This window comes from Callorhinus ursinus, unplaced genomic scaffold (assembly GCF_003265705.2).
Source record: "Callorhinus ursinus isolate GAN/ISIS: 27379988/994484 unplaced genomic scaffold, GSC_fseal_2.0 scaffold22, whole genome shotgun sequence".
Taxonomy (NCBI): Eukaryota; Metazoa; Chordata; class Mammalia; order Carnivora; family Otariidae; genus Callorhinus; species Callorhinus ursinus.
In genome coordinates this window covers 23496403-23519187 of record NW_027397084.1, presented here as the reverse complement: position 1 = coordinate 23519187, position 22785 = coordinate 23496403, and the positions used below count along the sequence as shown (strand labels likewise).

At 37.1% G+C, this 22785-nt stretch overlaps 1 protein-coding gene across 1 annotated transcript in view; it reads right to left on the bottom strand.

Annotated features, from left to right (window-relative positions):
• The window catches only part of COL19A1 (collagen type XIX alpha 1 chain), a 321531-nt gene that overhangs the window by 169611 nt on the left and 129135 nt on the right, over positions 1 to 22785 (bottom strand). The window contains exons 13-15 of the mRNA XM_073905265.1: positions 13072 to 13125; positions 3966 to 4019; positions 2345 to 2380 (exon numbers count right to left, since the gene is read on the bottom strand). Of these exons, the coding sequence (XP_073761366.1) occupies positions 2345 to 2380; positions 3966 to 4019; positions 13072 to 13125 (144 nt within the window). The remainder of the gene's footprint in view (positions 1 to 2344; positions 2381 to 3965; positions 4020 to 13071; positions 13126 to 22785) is intronic.

Sequence of the window (22785 nt, the reverse complement as noted above, 5' to 3'; positions counted from 1 at the left end):
CTTCTTTATTAATTCATCGGTTGATGGACATTTGGGCTCTTTCCATCATTTGGTTATTGTTGATAATGCTGCTATAAACATCAGGGTGCATGTATCCTTTTGAATTAGTATTTTTGTATCCTATCCTTTGGGTAAATACCTAGTACTACAATTGCTGGATCATAGGGTAGTTATATTTTTAACTTCTTGAGAAAGCTCCATACTATTCTCCAGAGTGGCTGCACGAGTTTGCATTCCCACCAACAGTGTAAAAGGGTTCCCCTTTCTCCACATCTTCACCAACAATTGTTGTTTCCTGTGTTGTTAAATTTAGCCATTCTGACTGGTGTGTGGTTTCTTATGGTTTTGATTTGTATTTCCCTGATGATAAGTGATGTTGAGCTTCTTTTCATGTGTCTGTTGGCCATCTGTATGTCTTCTTTGGAAAAATGTCTATTCATGTCTCTGCTCATTTTTTAATAGTTGATTATATTAATAAAGTAATGACAAGCATATAACTAGTAATATCCAAATAATATTAATATTTAACTTTATGAAATAAAACATTTCATTTCACAGTGGTTTGCCTTGTTATATTTTTATGTAAAAATTCACTTGTACCCCCTCAGTGCCTGCCAGCTAAATAGTACAGGGACATCTATAGGGTGCTATTTGACCAGAAGACAATAGCTGTTATTAAAAATCCATAAAATAGGACCACCTGGGTGGCTCAGTTGGTTAAGTGTCTGACTCTTGATTTTGGCTCAGGTCATGATCTTAAATTCATGAGATCAAGCCTGGTGTCGGGTTCCACTCTGGACATGGAGCCTGCTTAAGATTCTCTCTCTACCTCTTCCACTACCCCTCATACTCCACGCCCCACTCATGCACACACACTCTCTCCCCGCTCTCAAAAAAAAAAAAAAAAATCCATGAAATAGATATATCCCAATACAGTTTTCTGGGTAAGGGGCCAAAGTTGCATTATCAGATGAAATGATAAACATAGACTACATTTTGTTCTTCAAACACAAGTTAGAAATGACTAGGAAATCAGGTAACTAAGTGGAGTGGGTGAACATGTAACTTAGTTGAACAAAAGAAAGCATGTGACTTAAATAAAACAAGCAGGCTTAAGCCTAAATCACTGCCAAATACTTTTAAAAATAAACTCCACAAAGTATAAAAAAGCTGAATAATAAGCAGTTAAAACCACCTCTCAAATAGTTTTTATTTCCATCTTGAAAATGAATGCTTCAAGCACAGAATTCCCTTGTAAATTGAATTTGGTTATTCCTAAGTCATCTGTTTGATTCCTTAGATTTTTCATCTATGAAGAAATATTTGTCCTTTAAGAAAGCATTGCAAAAATTATTTATATAAGACCTTATTAACATATTGTTCAGAATGACATTTCCAAGTACAAAGACAAATACAAATGTTATCAAAGCCACAGAGTCTTTGAGCCAAGAGCTCAACACAGACACTAGAAGATTTCTTTTTAAACCTGACCTTCTCCAATCAGAACAGGTCTGAAAACTGATGATTTAAAGTCTCAATTTATGTCATCAGGTAATATCAACATAAAATTCAAGAGACCTCAGGCTACAAATGATCTTATTTAAGAAAGTTTCCTCTTTTCTATTAGGCTTAGAGTCATTGTTATACCAAATCTTTAAGTTAAATGAGAGTCCTTAATGGCCTATGAAGAAAATCTATAACAGTAAATTATATCCATATATAAAGTCATTATATATTTATGATTAAATGCTTAATAAAAGATGAACCATTTAATTGAGAACAATCCCATTATGTGCACCTTAGAAACTTTTCTCATAAATCTGCCATGGAAATATCACCATTTTATCATTTGTAAATCTTAGAAGCGAATCACATAGGAAAAAACAATGGTTTTGGACAGGTTTTGGGGAATGTAACAATCAGTTTAAATAGGTAGCTGTTTTTTACCCATTGGGCAATTACACTTTATTTTGTTCTTTTACAGTTTTTAGAATAAGTAGAGCAGGCTCTGCTTCCATTAACTTTAAATGTCATGTTAAGAATGTATAATCAAATATTCAAAGGGCACAATTATGAACCATATGGAGGGTAGAGAAAATTGTTCAGGATTGGTACTGCCTCCAGACTTTTCTAGTAACTACTGGTATGACCTCAGGTTAAGTATTTCACCGATGTGGGCAGATGCCCCATCTTTAAAATCTCAAGGTTTGACTAGATCTACTCTAAGGTCACTTTCAGTTCTCAAAATATCCTAGGCTTAAATTTTGGTTTAGTCATGATGTAGTGTGAATAACAAACAGGATACTGTGTTTTAATTTTGAATTCTGATTTCAAGAATACTTACAGTTAAGGCTGGTGGTCCTGGAGGTCCGGTATCTCCCTAAAATAGATTAAATAAAAGTTGCAGTTACTAATAATCTTTTCTTGCACATTTTATTTATAAGTTTTCTGAATGGATAGAAGCAATATGTAGATAAATTTTGAAGGAAAAAAATAGAATTTCATCTTGATAGGAGTCTCTGCACAATGAAAAATATATCCTGGGGCTTTAGCTCTCATGATATAAACATCACCTTGTGCACCACCATGCTTTCTGCAGAATTTGTTTTGAAAAGCTAAAATAATCTAATTTTCTATTCTTTTGTCTTCTAATCCAAAATTAGAAGGAATATCTCTTCAGATATGGTTACTTGCCAGTGGAGCAGCTGGGAAGTGTCACAACGACAGATATTTTTTTCTGACAAAGTTAGTATGAGGATCAGCAGAAATAATAAGTGGATCTCCCCACTTCATGCCTTCCAGCTGCAAGAAGCAGTCCCATTGCCTCTTATAAAGCTCTGCTAAACTGATATTGCACTTGCCATCAATTTTAAGAGGTTTTGCCTATATTTACGTATTTTTAAATACCAAAATTGCTTTGCTGACCTATGTGAATACAAATTACCAGGTGTATATATTGAGAAACTCTTTAAAATCTTTACAAAATGGCTCATCTGAAGTTTACTATTTTCTGATTTGTATGTCACCTATATGCTTTATTGTATCAGGACCTCTATTTATTCAGTAAGAACTCTTAATCATTAAGATCAAGCATCATTGCTATAAGGCTTTTTAGGTAGACATTATGGAGAACTTATACTTTGTGGCATGAAGCTCTGAGATGTGTTCTCATGTTGAGAGTATCTCTGTGACTTTTTCTTTTCTCATCTAACATAGTCACCTCAAAAGTATTGAGTAATCATTACTTTTTGGAAAAATTGAATAAAAATAGCCAATAGTCGTTAAGGAACATTGACATAGCTTAACTCAGTCACTGAGGACCAATTTGTAAGATCAATTTTAACATTGAGGTAAATATTGAAGCCAGATAAGGATTCCCAAATGTGCTGAGAATAGAGAACAAAATACAGTGTCAAACACCCACACATACAGTTCTCAACAAACTGGGATCATCCTATGACCTTATTCTGAATGACTCTTGCTTTTAGTATTTCTAAATCTCTTTTCAAGGTCACTGCCAATATATCATTATAAAATGGCATGCGAGAAAAAGTGGCAGGAAATGAAGCATTCAGACTAAGACTGAGTTAGAAAGTCAACCTCCTTCCCCGCCAAAGGCCACCTGCTTCACCATTATGGTAGCAGTTCAGTGCTACTGACAAAGTTCCCTGATGCAAGGCACAGTTGCTAATTTGGCAATGGAATAGCTAATACTGTTAAGTGAGAGAGAGAAAGTGAAATCTTATAAACACAAATTAATGTCAACTAGCAGTTGTGCATTTAGTCTCTTCAAACTAATTAAATGAACCAAAAGGCTTTTCTTCAGATGCTTTTAACATAACAGCCTTTGGTTAATTTTAACAAAATGAATTTTTGGCAGTTTAATAGTATCACTGAAAAGTCCCTGCATACATTCTCAGGGTTTCCTCAAGAAAAACTGGCACTTCTCTGGGTGAATACAATACCTTTTCTCCTTTTGGGCCAGGTGGACCATGAGGACCCAAGTCACCTTTCAAACCCTGTACGAAGAATACAACCAATGTGATTTCTATACACAATTCACAGAAATGCTTGAATTTCTAACAAGTCATTAGTCACAAAATAAATCATAATTTACTGAACTCCCAAATCCCATTCTTCAGTTTGTAGTATAGAAAGAGAGACAACTGGCACTAAAATGATAAGCAACATCTGCGTTGTGGTGAGCACAGATACATTAAACCAGTGTGAGTCCTGAATACTGCATATTTGTGCAACTTTGCTTCCTGCTAAAATTACATTAATTCACCATCTGGGAGAACATCATTTAGATCTATATGAGCTTTTAAGTATCCACTTTGGATTAAATTTGTGGATGTTGTAAATACCTTTGATTTAGCATTGATTTGGCCTTTATAAAGCCTGCCAAAAAAAATTCAAGAATTAAATAAAAAACATTTTTATGTCTCTATCAAGTAATCTAATTGTGGGGGAAAAATAAATGAAAGACATATTCTTTCCCTGTCACTCACAGCCTGAAGCTACAATGTTGTCTCTTTCCTGTTTTAAATTATGTTTTAGTTCTCTAATTCCTACTTTTTTAAACCTGAATTTATAAAGATATTAAATGAAACCATATAAGACAAAGTATCAGATAAATATGTTCATGAATTTTCTGGACTCTTGGGTGTTTCAGTGGGTATTTTGTTGCTCAGACTCAGAAATAACAGCTCTCAGGAAGACCATGATAGATTTCACTGGAGTTCTACAGTTGAAGGTTTTCACAGTGTAAACAGAAAGAAAGTTAGATAGACACATCCTGATTGTGTGGTGAATAGAAAAAAAAAATCTTCCTTCATCCTTGATTTAACACGTTGGATGAGGGAAGAACAATAATGGAAAAAAGAAATATTCTGAAGCCACACAATGCACAGTGTATCTAGACGTCTTACTTCTCTTGGCTGAGGGATCCATCTCTCGCTGCACTGACATTTTGTAGTCAATAAACACGGTCAAATGCCATCAGCTTTAACTACTTGATATAGAAGCCCATGAAGAATTTCAAGAAATGAAGGAAAACTGGATACTTAAAATAATCTTGTTGCAGAGGTTATGTGAAAACTGTAGTCTTACATCTTAAGAAAAAAAGACTTAACGGATTGAAAACAGCATCTGATTGGCAAAAAACACTTCACAGTTGTAGAAATACCTTTCAGGATAAAACTCATAGCTATGGGTCTTCCACTGTTTTGTTGGAGTATTTACAGAAAAAGAATGAGTGAAAAAGTATATTTGAGATGTGATATTCTCTTATTATTTGAAATAGCCTTTCCTTCCTGAATAAGCAAAATGAGACTAGTCTAAATTGAGATGTGCTGTGAGTGTGAAACATAGATTTTTCAATATTTAGTACAAAAAATGTAAAATAGCTCATTAATAATTTTTATACTGATTATATATTCAAATGATAATATGTTGGATATATTTAATATATTATTAAAATTAGTTTCACCTGTTTCTTTTTACTTTTTTAATATGGCTCCTGGAAAATATATTTATATTTGTCTTGAAATTATATCATATTTAGAAATGTACTATATAAGTATTATATTAGATCCTGTTTCTATTGGATAGTGCAACTTAGAAGTACAAAAACAAGAAGTTGACAAAGACTCTCCTTGATCAAACTTTAGTCAGACTCTTCTGAGTCCTCTTTTCGACTAAGCCTCAACCTTGTCCTCTGTCCTGTTCTGTCTTTGGCCTGCTTAGCCCAGTTTTGTCCAGAATCCTGCTCAGTCAGTTTAGAAAGAATCCCCCACTCTTGATATCAGATCAAGTTCCTCATCCCCCACCTCTGATGTGTAAGTGTTTGGCCCGCCTTTAGCAAGAATCCTATTAAGTCAGTTTTTCAAGAATCCACCTACCTTGAGGTCTGCTCTTAGTAATTTTTCATTCACTGAGCCCATCACTCTGTGGGCTATGAATCTCCCACCTGTCCGTGTTGTATTTGGAGTTGAGCTCAATTTCTCACCTCTACTGCAGTACCCCTATTCCAATAGGTGTGAACAAAAAGTCCTCCTTACCATTTTAATAAGTGTGAGAATAGTTTTTCCCTAACAGGGTCAAGATTCCTGCCCTCAGGGAACTCACGTTATGAGAGGAAGGTGACTGCTGATAAACAGGACAACAGGCTGAATGTGATGAGTGAGAGGGAGAGAGCTACTATTTCAGTTGGGGTGATCAGAAAAACGCTTCTGTGTGGAGGGGACCTTGTTGTTTTAAAGGATCCAGCCATGCAATGATCCCGGGGGAACGTATTGAGGTTAAAAGGCATAGCAAGCACCAAAGCCCCTAGGGTGAACAGAATGTCAGGAGCGTGCAGACAAGGAACAGGAGATCAAGTCAAGTTCAGACAGAGGTCAATGCACATAGAGGACTGCAGGCCATTGTAAGGATGGGTTTTGTTCTAATTGGGATGGGGAAACTACTTAAATGTTTCAAGCAGAGAAATGACATGATGTGGCTTGTTTCAAAAGACATCAATTTGGCCACAATGTGAAAATAGATTGTAGGTAATAGATTGTGGAAGCAGCGTTCCAGGCAAGAGCGCAGGGTGGCTGAGGTAGGGGGTGACACTGGAGATGGAGAGCAGTGATCAGAGGCTGCACATACTGGGAAGAAGGACATGCAGATATGTTGGAAGAGGGGGCAAAGCAAAGGAGGTGCCAAGGCTTAAGTAAGTGATAGGACATTGTACGTTTAATGGACTGAGAAGTTTATTAAAAAAGAGGTTTTCTTTCTGCTTCCTGGTATAACACTATCCAGAGAAAGACACATGAAGGAGAAATGGCTGAGAAAGACACCAAGTACCCATTTATTCAACAAATATTGAATATCTACGAATATATAAGACTAAACTCTATATCCTATGAACATATGGACATGCAAATGTTATTTTTTTAAAGGCAACATTAAATACAACATTCAGGAAAATGGTTAACTCTGGGGTGGAGCATGGAGTTACACTGAATTCTAGGTACACTGGTGTTCCAGTTATTACTATGATTCATAATCTTCACATTATATGTTATACAAATATTATTTCTAGGCATAAAATAATACATTAAAATTTTTCAATATTCTTGCCTGACGAACTAACCCTAACTGCAACTTCTGGGAAGGAGTTTTTCGCAAATGAATCAGCTAACCATCCCTGGTTCAATCAACCATGCTCAGGAAGCAGTGGGAGAATAACGCAACCAAATATAAGCTGATGTGAATATTGAGAGTTATTATGGAAGTATATAGCAAGTGTGAAGGGAACAGTTCCCAGAGAGGCCTAAGTGTACTGGAGGTACTCAATATTCAGGAATGTGGAGTTCAGGAGAGTCAGGAAAAGAGTGGCATTTTATGCAAAATCCTAAGATGTTTAAGCTTCCCTATAAAATAGGTACAAAGAATAGTTATCTTGAAGGGTTGTTCTGAGAATCATAGGTTATAAAAACACTTAGTACATGGTAGGTACTTAATAAATGTTGCTTTTACTTTTCAAGTCCAAGTTTAAGGGATAATTAATAGTTCATTCTGTTCAGGTCTGTAATCAGTTTGATGGTTATGGAACCACTGTGCTTTAACTCACACATGATAAAATGCAGTTGAGAAGTACTGCATTCATCAAGCTTCTACTTTTATGGTCATTGAAGTGGGCCCATGTAACTCAGGTCCTCTTGTGACAAAGTACAATGTTTTTAAGGCCATGGCATCATAATAGGCTCTGAGAAACAGATCAGTAATGCTTTTCTCAAGTGCAATTTTTCTCCTCATGTCACACTGGTGCTGCTATCAATGGTTATTGAGTACTGGGGAGAAAAAGATGCAGCACTCACCATAAAGCATAAAGAATCAAATGGAACAGACAATGAATTCAATATTGAATAAGATGGGAATCCATTATCAAGGTTCTCAATAAAATTCATGTATATAAAGATTCTCAAAAGCACAGTAGCTGACTCTGTATGTTGTGTGGAGACAGGAACTCTTACCTAAAGGCAAGATGAAAGCTGAAGAACAGTATTATATCTAGAACTATAAAAGCAGGCAGACTATGAAATTAATTTTATTGGAAGATCTACTCCTCATGGTATGTAGCATCTTTAAAAATCATAAGATACAAAATATTTGTTCAAAAAATTTAACCCATCAATTAATTCTTCACCTCCTCTTCCCATTGACTATATCTTGTTCCCTAGCGATGGCACAAACAGTTGTCAGCTGATAGCTCAGCTTTGTGATTTCAATATGTTTGTATTTAATAATAAAGATTACATTGGTATAAGGAGATTAACATGATTATTTTAGAAACATCAGATGCTATAATTCTGATAAGGGATGTCTGACAGACAAAAAGAGGGATGTAGAGGAAGAGTCTAAACTCAGTGATTGCAATCAACTTTTCTAAGATTATACAACCCCATAAAAAACAAACAAATGAAATGTTATTTTTATTAGAGATAAATGTGTTCTATTTAACCCAGTTTCAAATAATAGTAAATGTTTATATAGCTCTTACTGTATGCGAGACACTGTTCTAAATGCTTTATGCATGATAACCCTGTTCACCCTCAAACACAGACAGACAAAAAAGCCCTGAAGTGTTATTAATATTATCATCTCATTGTGCAAATGAGAAAAAAAAAAGTGAGGCACAGAGGGAGTAAGTCATGTTCCAAGTAGTATGCCAGTTAGGCAGTGGCAGAGCTGGGATCTGAGCCCAGAAAGTCTGGCTTTAAAGGGTACATTAACAACTTTATAAGACATCCTCTCAAGACTGTTATAAGATGCATTTGTTGAATATATCTTGCAGTAGGTCACAATCAAAATGATTTAATTATAAACTTGAAAGTGTGTAAAATTGAGGTCTTGTATTTTGAAAGCTAAATTTTAGCAATTCAAATTTTTGACAATTTTAATATGTTTGGTATGCATTATTTAAACTATAAGGGAAATAGGAGCATGTATATAGTCCAATAACTTTAGTCCAACACTCTAATACCTTGAAGATCAATCCAAGGTTTACACACACATATACACTACCAAGGATGCACTTAGAAAGATATCAGAGGAATTTTTTTTTTTGTCCTAATGATTAAGAGCTTCTACATTAGTTGGTGAGCCTTTGGGATGCTAACCATTCTGCTCTTGCAAGACAGTTCCACATAACAAAGAACTGTCTTACCCAAAATGCCAATAGTGTCCCACTGAGAAAGACTGAACTGCTGAATATTTCCCTGTAAATCAGGTTTACATTTTCCAAAGTGAGCTTGCCCATTTTTTGAAAAAGCTGGCACAGAAGAAATTATTAAAGGATACATTTACATCAAGATATTTGTAATATGCAAGAATAAAGACCATGAAAAAGGGCTTTTGAATTCATTTCGTAAGAATATTAAATTCTTACAATTTTCGTTGACTTGGAAAGTAGCTGGAGTGAGCTGGCCCATTGAGTTTATTCACTTTGCATTCTAACAGTATGTTTCTGAAGTTAGACTCTCCATCACGGCCTGACTTTAATTCAAATTGAAATCGCTATTATAATGCCCTTCATTCCCTAAGAATGTGTACCTGTGCTTATTGAAAGTCAGAGTGAACTGTCATAAATGCTGAATGATTTTAATTTGCACAGTCAGTTTATTTTAGCACTGAAAAATAGGCAATGACAAGTGGGCATGATTTAGTGGGGAAATAAGAGATTTTCAGTCAAACATGTAGGGTTAAAAGCTGATTTTACCATTTTCTAAAAAAAAAAAAAGTCGCTTAATTTCCCAACCCTTTATTTCTTGCCTCTGAAAATAGAGATGTTATAACCCCCTGCTCTAGCTAGCCCATAAAGCTAGAGTAAGGTCAAATTTCAAATTCCTTGTGAAAATAGTTTATGAATGATAACACATTATTAATAATACCACCACTAATGATGTAATAGCAGAGCATTTGATTTTTTATTCTTAGTGATAGAGGGGAGAAAAGGAGAATTTTCATTACTTTTTCTTATTTCTCCTTAGTCATGACTCCTGAGTATCTTTGGCAAAACTGAGGAAAGGAAAATAATATCATCTACATATTAATTAAGTAACCAAGTAAGAAAAGTTAATGTGCTTTGTCCTGCTCTATGATGTACCTAATGAGCTACATTAAACAATGATGGTGCTAAAGAAATGACAGCCCTTTGATTGGGGGGCATGCAAAGAACTCTTCCAAGATCCTCTCCAAGAGGAAAGCTCACACTGCCCACTACACTATGTGTTCTCCTAACAGGTTGGTCTTATTCAGGTTTGGAACTCCTATAATGGCGGCTGGAACATCTGAGCATGTAGTAGGCACTCACATATATGTGTTTATCAACTGATTACTTCTAAAAAGCCAAACCAGCTTACTTGAAGATGCCGTAAGAAAAATTTCCAAATCTCTAAGTTAATGTAAATAGATTTCAGAGTCCAACCCCTCAAATCTCCAGTTTTATTCAGGTGTTTGGATAAATCCCTCTCCATTTCAGTTACAAAGTTATCTTTTTTAAAGATTATTTATTTATTTATTTATTTGAGAGAGAGAAAGGGAGAGAGAGCATAAGCGGGGGAGAGGAGCAGACAGAGAGGAAGAAGCAGATTCCCCTGCTGAGGCAGGTAGCTGACAATGAAGCAGGGCTCCATCCCAGGACACCGGGATCATGACCTGAGCCAAAGGCAGACACTTAACCCACTGAGCCAGCCAAGTGCCCCTCCAATGTTATCTTAATGAACTTCTAAAAATCTTCGTTTTGTTCCTCTCTCTCAGGGAGCCCACATACATGCAGTTTGGTTATCTTTTGTAACACTATCATTAATTTCCTTCAACACTCCTCTGTTTTTCACAAGTTAACATCCTTCCCATAATGAATGGTCAAATTCTTGAGCTATTTTTGAGTTTTCAGTGCTATCTAGTGCCAAACTGTATATATTTTACCACTGTAGTATCACTATCTATGTACTCCCTTCCATCTCTGTTATCCTACTTTAGGCTCTAATTACTTCTATTTTAAACTATTATAATACTTTTTCAGTTTTTAAAATTAAAACTTGGCAAATAATTATTGGGAACTTACTCTGAAAATATTCACTAAGTACTAAGGATTCCAAGAAATGGTCTTTGCTCTTGTGAAGAGTATGATGGAAAAAACAAACCATAGGCAAAGGCCTAAATTTTATCCATTTTATAGAACCCACAGTCAAACTAATCTTCATTTAAACACAGCTTGGAGGATGTCTTCCCTTTGTCAGAGGAAGGAGGGCAAACATCCTTCTATACAGCACCTTCCATACTCTGGCTTCAGCTGTATTCTGCTTTGTTATTTCTTCATCTCCTTACATGTAGCAGGAATTCCAAAAACCTGAATGGATGCTTTTCAAGTTTGTAATCTTCATAATCTCTTTGTATAAAATTATAAGACACCATAGTGATGGGGACCTTAGACTCGACTCTAAGCCCATCCTTTACAGACGTAGAAGTGATTTTCTCAGCTAGTGACAGAACTGGGACACAATGGGCTCTGGCTTTCCATTCCAGAACTCTTGCTATGATACCAGGTGCCTCCCCTAGTGGGGAAGGGAAGTGAATCAGATGCTCTGTTTAAGTGTAGGTGCCAACAATTGTGACAGCCAATGTCTTGATGCATTGTAAAGAGCTAGAGAAGAGGCAGAGATTCCTCTAGCTACAAGCCCTAGGTACCAGTTCCTGTCCTCTCATAGAGAAAAATCACTTCAAAGAGGAAAGGAATAAGAATGAGGGTCATATTAAATATATAAGTGGGGCTTCTCCGGAAGTAACAAGAGAGTAAAGCTATTTTGATTGAGTCAAAACCTCAATCCAGTGTTGACTACAGGGTTAATTACTGGGGTATTTCTCTTTTGGAGAAACCCCCTCCCCACACTCAGGTATCCCTCTTTGTCCACAAGCCCCAGGGACTGTAATGATCAGCTTTCCTTCTCACTGTAGTGATCTGCTGCATACAAGATGGGTTTCATAATGCCTCTAAGGCATTAGGGGACCAAATCTAGTTTCCTTTTCTCTTTCATTCATAAAGCAAGTAGTGTAGTGTAGCCCTTCAGAACTTTTCCAAAACATTTTTATGCAAGTGAAAAAAAACTGTGGGAAAGAGTAATTCTCTTTGTGGTCACTTTCCCCAGTAAAGTTAGTGTATTTATGGTAAATGGTGATTTTGATGACCAGAAAATTAGTCTATATTTCAGAGAACAACCCAGGTTTGGGATAATTTTCAAGTTTCATCCTAAGAATCAAAGTGAAGCTCAGGGGATGGGGGAGGGGATGGGGACAGTCATCCTAAGATAAAAAGAGGAGATGCCAGGACATCAGGACGTTACAGGCAACAGTAGCCCCGAGGCTGATGACCTGGTGCAGTGGAAGGGCAGGAACACAGAAATGTAAGTCTCCCCTCCCCTTCTCCCCTTCTTTTCGTCACTGCAATCCCACCCATGCAGATCTTTCAGTAGATGGAACTTTGGTATAAGATGAAGAGCGACCCTGGGTAAGAACACAGACCACATGAGAAAGTATGTAAGAAGAAAAAAAGAGGAAGACCAGAAAAAAATTCAACCCAGAAAGAAGAAAAAGGAAAGCGCTGTTAAGGATGACACAATATGAAATACGTAAACCCAAGGAACGACCCATAATGACAATAAAAACACCGAGCCATTTAAAAAATTGCCTTGAGGGGCGCCCGGGTGGCTCAGTCAGTTAAGCGGCTGCCTTCAGCTCAGATCATGACCCTGGGGTTTTGGGATCAAGCCCCACATCAGGCTTCCTGCTCAGCGGGGAGTCGGCTTCTCCCTCTGCCTCTGACCCTCCTCCCTGCTTGTGCTCTTTCTCTGTTTCAAATAAATAAATAAATAATTTTAAAAAATTTAAAAATGCTTGATTCTTGATTTTGCCTTGATTATGGTTAGTTCTTCCATGGATAGTAAAGTCTTAATACCCTTAGACCGTCAACATATTTCCGTGGCAAAATGTAAACAGAATATTAGAAAAAAAAAACGTTAGGCTTACATTTTGTCCATTAATGCCAGCCAGGCCTGGATCTCCTTTTTCTCCTTGTTCACCCTAGAAAGAAACAATTTATACAATGAAAAATGTTATAGCCTGAGAACCTTTACTAGGAAAAAACAAGAGCGTTACATTGTCGGGGCATTTATAACAATGTGATTACTTTGTTAATCCCTTGAAAGAAACACTTATTAAAAAACAATTCCGAGTCCTAAAACCAAAGAGAAATTTAAAGGTTCAAAGAAAATCTGTATAAAAATGATTAAATGGTAGAAATAGAACAAGGATTATTTATTTTCTTCTATAAGCAACAAAGAACTTTCTGGAGGGCAATTTGGCAATATATATCAAGAGTCTTAAATCTGTTCATTTAATTTTGCCCAGTAATTCTGCTTCCAAGAATGTATCCTAGGGAAATAATCAGAGATGAAAAGTTTTAGGCACTAAATTGTAGAGTGCAACGCTACTTATAGCAGTAAAAAAGAGATACATCCTAAATGTCCAATAATAGGGAACCAATTAAATAAACTATGATATATAAATATAATGGTATATAATACAACCATTAAAATCATGTTTATGAATTTTACTTTATACTACAGGAAAATTCTTATGACGTAAAAAGTAAGATACAATTAAGGGATTGACAAATTCAATGAATAAATGTTAACAAATACCTTTTTTTAAACTTTAAAGCTACAAATGTTCAAAATGACCATTTATACCAATTGTTTATGATACATACCCATAGTGACATATATTTTTGTTTATCATCTGAAAGATGTATACTTTTATTGGCAAATGCTGCACATGTTTAACATTATTCAAAACAACTAAATCCCTGTTTACCTATGCATCTACCTACCTGCTTACCTACCAACTTATGTATCCACCTACTATGGGTCTTAGGAAAAATACTGGAAGAAGACAAACCAGAACAATAGAAGTGGTTAATCTATGGATTCTGTGATTATGGGTGATTTTTTTTTCCTTCACTATGTTCTTCTTTTTCAAATTTTTAAAACAATAAATATATCTTATCTCTATAATCAGTAAAATGTCTAAAAATAAAAGAATATATTATGCATATAAATAACTCATCCAAGTTGCCAGGTCTATCATGTAACACAGTGTGCGTGTATATGCGTGTATGTAGCAGTATTTGTAGTAAGCTCTGCTTTGTGCCCCCGGGATGATTTTTATCCTCTTCTTTATTCTGTTGTCCCTCTTCCTTCATTTTTTTCTTACAATGAACACTATTATTTTTATATGCAAAAAAACCTAAAGAAAAGCATCTGACTTTATGAGAAATACTTTATATACTTAAAGACTGTATTATTACATCTAAAACTTTGTATTCATCCAAGACTATGTATTATTACAATATTGAAATCATCTAAGACTATATATTATTATTATATTATCTAAGACTATGTATTATGATACTGTTGAAAACACAGGATATGAAGTAAAAGAACTTAATACTGGAATATAAGAAATGTATATAATACGAGGATAAACAAAAGTGTATACAAACACATTCAGTGAAATAGGTTCAAGTTAGAATAAAGCTGAAAATTTTAAACTGAAAATGGAAGGGCAAGGAAATACTCTAGAGCTATGCTGTTCAATGTGGTAGCCACCAGCCACATGTGGCCATTTACATTTAAATTAATTAAGATTAAGTAAAATCAGGGGAGGAGAAAGATGGTGGAGGAGTAGGAGACCTAAATGTCGTCTGGTCCCAGGAATTCACCTGGATAGGGATCAAACCATTCTGAACACTTACGAACTCAACAGGAGATCAAAGAAAAGAATAGCAACAACTCTGAACAGAAAAGCCACCACTTTCTGGAAGGTAGGACATGCGGAGAAGTGAATCCGAGGTGATATTTGGGAGGACAGACAGCAGGAGAGGGGGCCTCCGTCAGCCGCTACCGGCAAGTGATAGAGCAGCGGAGCACAAAATCGGAAATTTTAGAAGTCGGCTCTGCTGAGGGACGTCGCTGCAGCGGCTAAGCAGGGGGTGGAACCCTCGCGGGGACAGTGTGGTCTCAGGACCCTCGGGGTCACAGAAAGACCGGGGGTGCTTGAGTGCAGCAGAGCTCCCAGGTATTGGAGCAGGGAAGCCAGCTGCAGAGACGGAGCTGAGGAATGGGCTCTCAGCTCGGGGTTGCCATAAACCGTGATCCACGGCACAGTCGGCCCACTGCTCCTCCAGCAGGGACCCAACAAGCGGCAGATCCGGGGAGACTCCCCTTCCTCCCCTGGGAGGAGCGGTGCAGGAGTGCACCGCAGGGATCTGCTGGGTTTGGAGATTCCACACGGGGTCGGGTGCTGGAGATAGAAACACTCAGTCACAGGCCGGGTGAGCACAGAGTGAGGCTGGAGACTGGGGACACGGGAGTGACTGACTGCTTTTCTCTGGGGGCACACTGAGTGGGGCCCTGAGTTCTCAGCTCCTCTGCGTGGAGCTTGGGAGGCTGCCATTTTCACTCTCGTCCTCCAAAGCTGTAGGGAAAGCTTGCAGGGAACAAAAGCTCCCGAGAGCAAACCTGAGCAGATTACTTAGCCTGGATGGCAAGGGTGGGGCAATTCCGCCTCAGGCAAAGACATTTGGGAACCATGGCAACAGGCCCCTCCCCCAGAAGATCAGCAAGAACAGCCAGCCAAGACCAAGACCAAGTTTACCGATCAATGAGAACGGTAAACAGACCAAAATATACCCTAAATCTCTAGTATATGGCTTTGTTCTAGTCTTCTGCCTGATCACATTTTTTTAAAATCCTCTTCTTTCTTTTTTCAACCACCTTCTTATCTTATCAATTCATTTTATAAAATTTTTTATAATTTTCATCTTTACGATCATATTTCATCCCTTCATTGTATTTACCCTTATTTTTGTACACATATAGGTTTTTCTTTCTTTAAAATTTTGGGAGGCACTTTCTTATAACAGACAAAAATACGCCCAAAATCTAGTGTGTGTCACTGATCTATGCACCAGCCTGATCATATTTGATCATATTCTGTTTTTTTTGTTTTTGTTTATTGTTTGTTGTTTTTTTTAACTTTTTTTTTCTTTCTTTCCCTTTCTTTTTCCCTGTTTCAGGTCTCTTCTGATTTGTTTAGTGTATATTTTTCTGGGGTCGTTGTTACCCTGTTAGCATTTTGTTCTCTCATTCATCTATTCTCCTCTGGACAAAATGACAAGATGGAAAAAAATCACCTCAAAAAAGAACAAGAGGCAGTACCGACTGCCAGGGACCTAACAATACGGACATTAGTAAGATGTCGGAACTAGACTTCAGAATGACGATTTTAAAGATACTAGCTGGGCTTGAAAAAAGCATGGAAGATATTAGAGAAACTCTTTCTGGAGAAATAAAAGAACTAAAATCTAACCAAGTCAAAATCAAAAAGGCTATTAATGAGGTGCAATCAAAAATGGATGCTCCAACTGCTAGGATAAATGAGGCAGAAGAGAGAATTAGTGATATAGAAGACCAAATGATGGAAAATAAAGAAGCTGAGAAAAAGAGAGATAAACAACTACTGGATCACAAGGGCAGAATGTGAGAGATAACTGATACCATAAGACGAAATAATATTAGAATAACTGGGATCCCAGAAGAAGAAGAAAGAGAGAGAGGGGCAGAAGGTATATTGGAGTAAATTATAGAGAACTTCCCTAATTTGGGGAAGGAAATAGGCATCAAAATCCAGGAGGCACAGAGAACTCCCTTCAAAATCAATAAAAATAGATCAACACCCCAACATCTAATAGTAAAACTTACGAGTCTCAGAGACAGAAAATCCTGAAAGCAGCTCGGGACAAGAGGTCTGTAATCTACAATGGTAGAAACATTAGACTGGCAACAGACCTATCCACAGAGACCTGGCAGGCCAGAAAGGACTGGCATGATATATTCAGAGCACTAAACGAGAAAAATATGCGGCCAAGAATACTATAACCAGCTAGGCTGTCATTGAAAATAGAAGGAGAGATAAAAAGCTTCCAGGACAAACAGAAACTAAAGGAATTTGCAAACACGAAACCAGCCCTCCAAGAAATATTGAAAGGGGTCCTCTAAGCAAAGAGAGAGCCTAAAAGTAACATAGACCAGAAAGGAACACAGACAATATACAGTAACAGTCACCTTACAGGCAATACAATGACACTAAATTCATATCTCTCAATAGTGACCCTGAATGTAAATGGGCTAAATGCCCCAATCAAAAGACACAGGCTATCAGACTGGAGAAAAAACCAAGACCCATCCATATGCTGTCTGCAAGAGACTCATTTTAGACCCAAAGACACCCCCAGATTGAAAGTGAGGGGGTGGAAAACCATTTACCATGCTAATGGACACCAAAAGAAAGCTGGGGTGGCAATCCGTATATCAGACAAATTAGATTTTAAAACAAAGACTATAATAAGAGATGAGAAAGGACACTATATCATACTTAAAGAGTCTATCCAACGAGAAGATCTAACAATTGTAAATATCTATGCCCCTAACATGGGAGCAGCCAATTATATAAGGCAATTAATAACAAAAGCAAAGAAACACATTGACAACAATACAATAATAGTGGGGGACTTTAACACCCCCCTCACTGAAATGAACAGATCATCTAAGCAAAAGATCAACAAGGAAATAAAGACCTTAAATGACACACTGGACCAAATGGACTTCACAGATATATTCAGAACATTCCATCCCAAAGGAACAGAATACACATTCTTCTCTAGTGCCCATGGAACATTCTCCAGAATAGATCACATCCTAGGTCACAAATCAGGTCTCAACCGGTACCAAAAGATTGGGATTATTCCCTGCATATTTTCAGACCACAATGCTTTGAAACTAGAACTCAGTCACAAGAGGAAAGTCGGAAAGAACTCAAATACATGGAGGCTAAAGAGCATCCTACTAAAAAATAAAAGGGTCAACCAGGAAATTAAAGAAGAATTAAAAAAATTCATGGAAACCAATGAAAATGAAAACACAACTGTTCAAAATCTTTGGGATGCAGCAAAGGCAGTCCTAAGAGGAAAGTATATAGCAATACAAGCCTTTCTCAAGAAACAAGAAAGGTCTCAAATACACAACCTAACCCTACACCTAAAGGGGCTGGAGAAAGAACAGCAAATAAAGCCTAAACCCAGCAGGAGAAGAGAAATAATAAAGATCAGAGCAGAAATCAATGAACTAGAAACCAAAAGAACAATAGAACAATGGAACTAGGAGCTGGTTCTTTGAAAGAATTAACAAGATTGATAAACCCCTGGCCACACTTATCAAAAAGAAAAGAGAAATGACCCAAATAAATAAAATCATGAATGAAAGAGGGAGATCACAATTAACACCAAAGAAATACAAACAATTATAAGAACATATTATGAGCAACTCTATGCCAGCAAATTAGATAATCTGGAAGAAATGGATGCATTCCTAGAGATGTATCAACTATCAAAACTGAACCAGGAAGAAATAGAAAACCTGAACAGACCTATAACCACTAAGGAAATTGAAGCAGTCATCAAAAATCTCCCAACAAACAAAAGCCCAGGGCCAGATGGCTTCCCAAAGTAATTCTACCAAACATTTAAAGAAGAATTAATACCTATCCTCCTGAAACTGTTCCAAAAAGTAGAAAGGGAAGGAAAACTTCCAAACTCATTGTATGAGGCCACCATTACCTTGATCTCCAACCCGGACAAAGACCCCATCAAAAGGAGAATTACAGACCAATACCCTTGATGAACATAGATGCAAAAATTCTCACCAAAATACTAGCCAATAGGATCCAACAGTACATTAAAAGGATTATTCACCATGACCAAGTGGGATTTATCCCTGGGCTCCAAGGTTGGTTCAACATCCACAAATCAATCAATGTGATATAATACATTAGTAAAAGAAAGAACAAGAACCATATGATCCTCTCAATAGATGCAGAAAAAGCATTTGACAAAGTACAGCATCCTTTCTTGATCAAAACTCTTCAGAGTATAGGGATAGAGGGTACATACCTCATTATCATAAAAGCCATCTATGAAAAACCCACAGCAAATATCATTCTCAATGGGGAAAAACTGAGAGCTTTCCCCCTAAAGGCAGGAACATGGCAGGGATGTCCACTCTCACCACTGCTATTCAACATAGTATTAGAAGTCCTAGCCACAGCAATCAGAAAACAAAAAGAAATAAAAGGCATCTGAATTAGCAAGGAAGAAGTCAAACTCTCACTCTTTGCAGATGATATAATACTTTTTTTGGAAAACCCAAAGACTCCCCCCACAAAACTGCTAGAACTCATACAGGAATTCAGTAAAGTGGCAGGATATAAAATCAATGCCCAGAAATCAGTGGCATTCCTATACACTAACAAGACAGAAGAAAGAGAAATTAAGGAGTTGATCCCATTTACAATTGCACCCAAAGCCATAAGCTACCTAGGAATAAATCTAACCAAAGAGGCAAAGAATCTGTACTCAGAAAACTATAAAATACTCATGAAACAAATTGAGGAAGACACAAAGAAATGGAAAAACATTCCATGCTCATGGATTGGAAGAACAAATATCATGAAGATGTTAATACTACCTAGAGCAATCTACACATTTAATGCAATCCCTATCAAAATACCATCCACTTTTTTCAAAGAAATGGAACAAATAATCCTAAAATTTGTATGGAACCAGAAAAGACCCCAAATAGCCAGAGGAACGTTGAAAAAGAAAAGCAAAGCTGGCGCCATCACAATTCCGGACTTCAAGCTCTATTACAGAGCTGTCATCATCAAGACAGTATGGTACTGGCACAAAAACAGACACATAGATCAATGGAACAGAATAGAGAGCCCAGAAATGGACCCTCAACTCTATGATCAACTCATCTTCGACAAAGCAGGAAAGAATGTCCAATGGAAAAAAGTCTCTTCAACAAATGGTGTTGGGAAAATTGGACAGCCACATGCAGAAGAATGAAACTGGATCATTTCCTTATACCACACACAAAAATAGACTCCAAATGGTTGAAAGAGCTAAATGTGAGACAGGAGTCCATCAAAATCCTAAAGGAGAACACAGGCAGCAACCTCTTTGACCTCAGCCACAGCAACTTCTTCCTAGAAACATGGCCAAAGGCAAGAGAAGCAAGGGCAAAAATGAACTATTGGGACTTCATCAAGATAAAAAGCTTTTGCACAGCAAAGGAAACAGTCAACAAAACCAAAGGACAACCAACAGAATGGGAGAAAATATTTGCAAATGACATATCAGATAAAGGGCTAGTATCCAAAATCTATAAAGAACTTATCAAACCCAACACCCAAAGAACAAATGATCCAATCAAGAAATGGGCAGAAGACATGAACAGACATTTTTCCAAAGAAGACATCCAAATGGCCAACAGACACATGAAAAAGTGCTCAACATCGCTCAGCATCAGGGAAATCCAAATCAAAACCTCAGTGAGATACCACCTCCCACCAGTCAGAATAGCTAAAATTATCAAGTCAGGAAACGACAGATATTGGCAGGGATGAGGAGTAAGGGGAACCATCCTACACTGTTGGTGGGAATGTAAGCTGGTGCAGCCACTCTGGAAAACAGTATGGAGGTTCCTCAAAAAGTTGAGAAAAGAGTTACCTTATGACCCAGCGACTGCACTACTGGGTATTTACCCCAAAGATACAAATGTAGGGATTTGAAGGGGTATGTGCACCCTGATGTTTATAGCAGCAATATCCACAATAGCCAAACTATGGAAAGAGCCAAGATGTCCATCGACAGATGAATGGATAAAGAAGAAGTGGTATATATACACAATGGAATGAAATTTTGCCATTTGCAATGACGTGGATGGAACTAGAGGGTATTATGCTGAGTGAAATAAGTCAATCAGAGAAAGACATGTATCATATGACCTCATTGATATGAGGAATTCTTAATCTCAGGAAACAAACTGAGGGTTGCTGGAGTGGTGGGGGGTGGGAGGGATGGGGTGGCTGGGTGATGGACATTGGGGAGGGTATGTGCTATGGTGAGCGCTGTGAATTGTGTAAGACTGTTGAATCACAGACCTGTACCTCTGAAACAAATAATACATTTTACGTTAAAAAAAAAAAGCAGAAGAAAATAGCAGGAAGGGAAAAATGAAGGGGGGAATTGGAGGGGGAGACGAACCATGAGAGACTATGGACTCTGAGAAACAAACTCAGGGTTCTAGAAGGGAGGGGGATGGGTTAGCCTGGTGATAGGTATTAAAGAGGGCACATATTGAATGGAGCACTGGATGTTATATGCAAACAATGAATCATGGAACACTACATCAAAAACTAATGATATAATGTATGGTGATTAACATAACATAATTTAAAAAAAGATTAAATAAAATCTAAAACTTAGTTCTTCAATTGCCCTAGGCTCATTTCAAGTGCTCAGTAGTGCCTACACTATTGGACTGTGCAGAGCAGAACACTTCTATGTTACAGAAAATTTCATTGAACAGTGCTGTCCCAGAGGATGTCATATAGGACAAAAAACAAAATAAGAATTGAGAGGCTCAGAAATACACAGAAGAAAATATCTATCTAGTAAGGGGGATAATAAACAACCCAGTGTCTATGTGGTGACACAAAATGTGTTCAGCAATGTTAATAGAATGAATTGAAATTTTTAGCACAAGGAGACAAATCTAATTCCATGGATATATCATCATTAACTTTCAGAATGTAACTAAAAATGAAGATAATCTTTATTCAAAATTAATGGTTTTCACAGGAGGAAAAAATAAGCAACTCTATAGTAAAGAGATATGTGCCTATAAGGAAATCTGTAAGCCTGACTGTGATAATAAAAGTTAAATATACCTATAGAGAGTACAGAGTTAATAATCTGATGGGGTTTATGCTGCATGGCAAGAGGAAAAGAGATGTGGAAGAAGGCTAAAGAAGAAACATGCTGCTTCAATTTGATCACTGGCAAAAAATCTGCAATGGATTTTAAAAAGTATAATTATATAAAAAGCAAGTACGTCACTGTGATCAAACAGGTTTCACAAAAACCAAGTCACTTACTTTACTATTATTGTTACCAAATCCCTATAATGTTTACTACATGTCAAGTGTTGCTTTAAGCATCCTGTAATTCTGTGACAATTCGGGATAAGGATATGACTATTACTCTCATTTTACAGATGAGGAAACTGAAGACAGAGAGGTTATATATGTTTTTCAAGGTCACACAACTAAGTGGCAGAATCTGTTTCAGTTTAGGCAGCATGGCTCCAGGGCGTGTGCTCTAAAACTATTCAGCTCATTTGCTTTTAAAACAGTCCAGGGATGATAAAAAATGCAATGTATATCTGGATTTCTGCAAAGTGGGAGGCAAAGTCTCTTCCAGTGTCCCTCAGGTAGGAAACAGAAATACAGCACAGGCAATACTACTATTGGTGAGCGCGTAACTGGGAGAAGAATGGTACTTGATGGATTTCTCCCTCTCCCCCACCTATTAAGGTCTCTTCATCTTGACATTATTGACAGGTCTTTGTTATGAGAGATATCCTGTACACTGTAGGATATTTAATCTCATCACTGGCTTCTACTCACTAGAAGCCAGTTGTCTCTCCCCTATCCTGTCTACCTTCAGTCCTGACAAATAAAAATGTCTCTAGATAATGCCAAATTTTCTGTAGAAGGTAA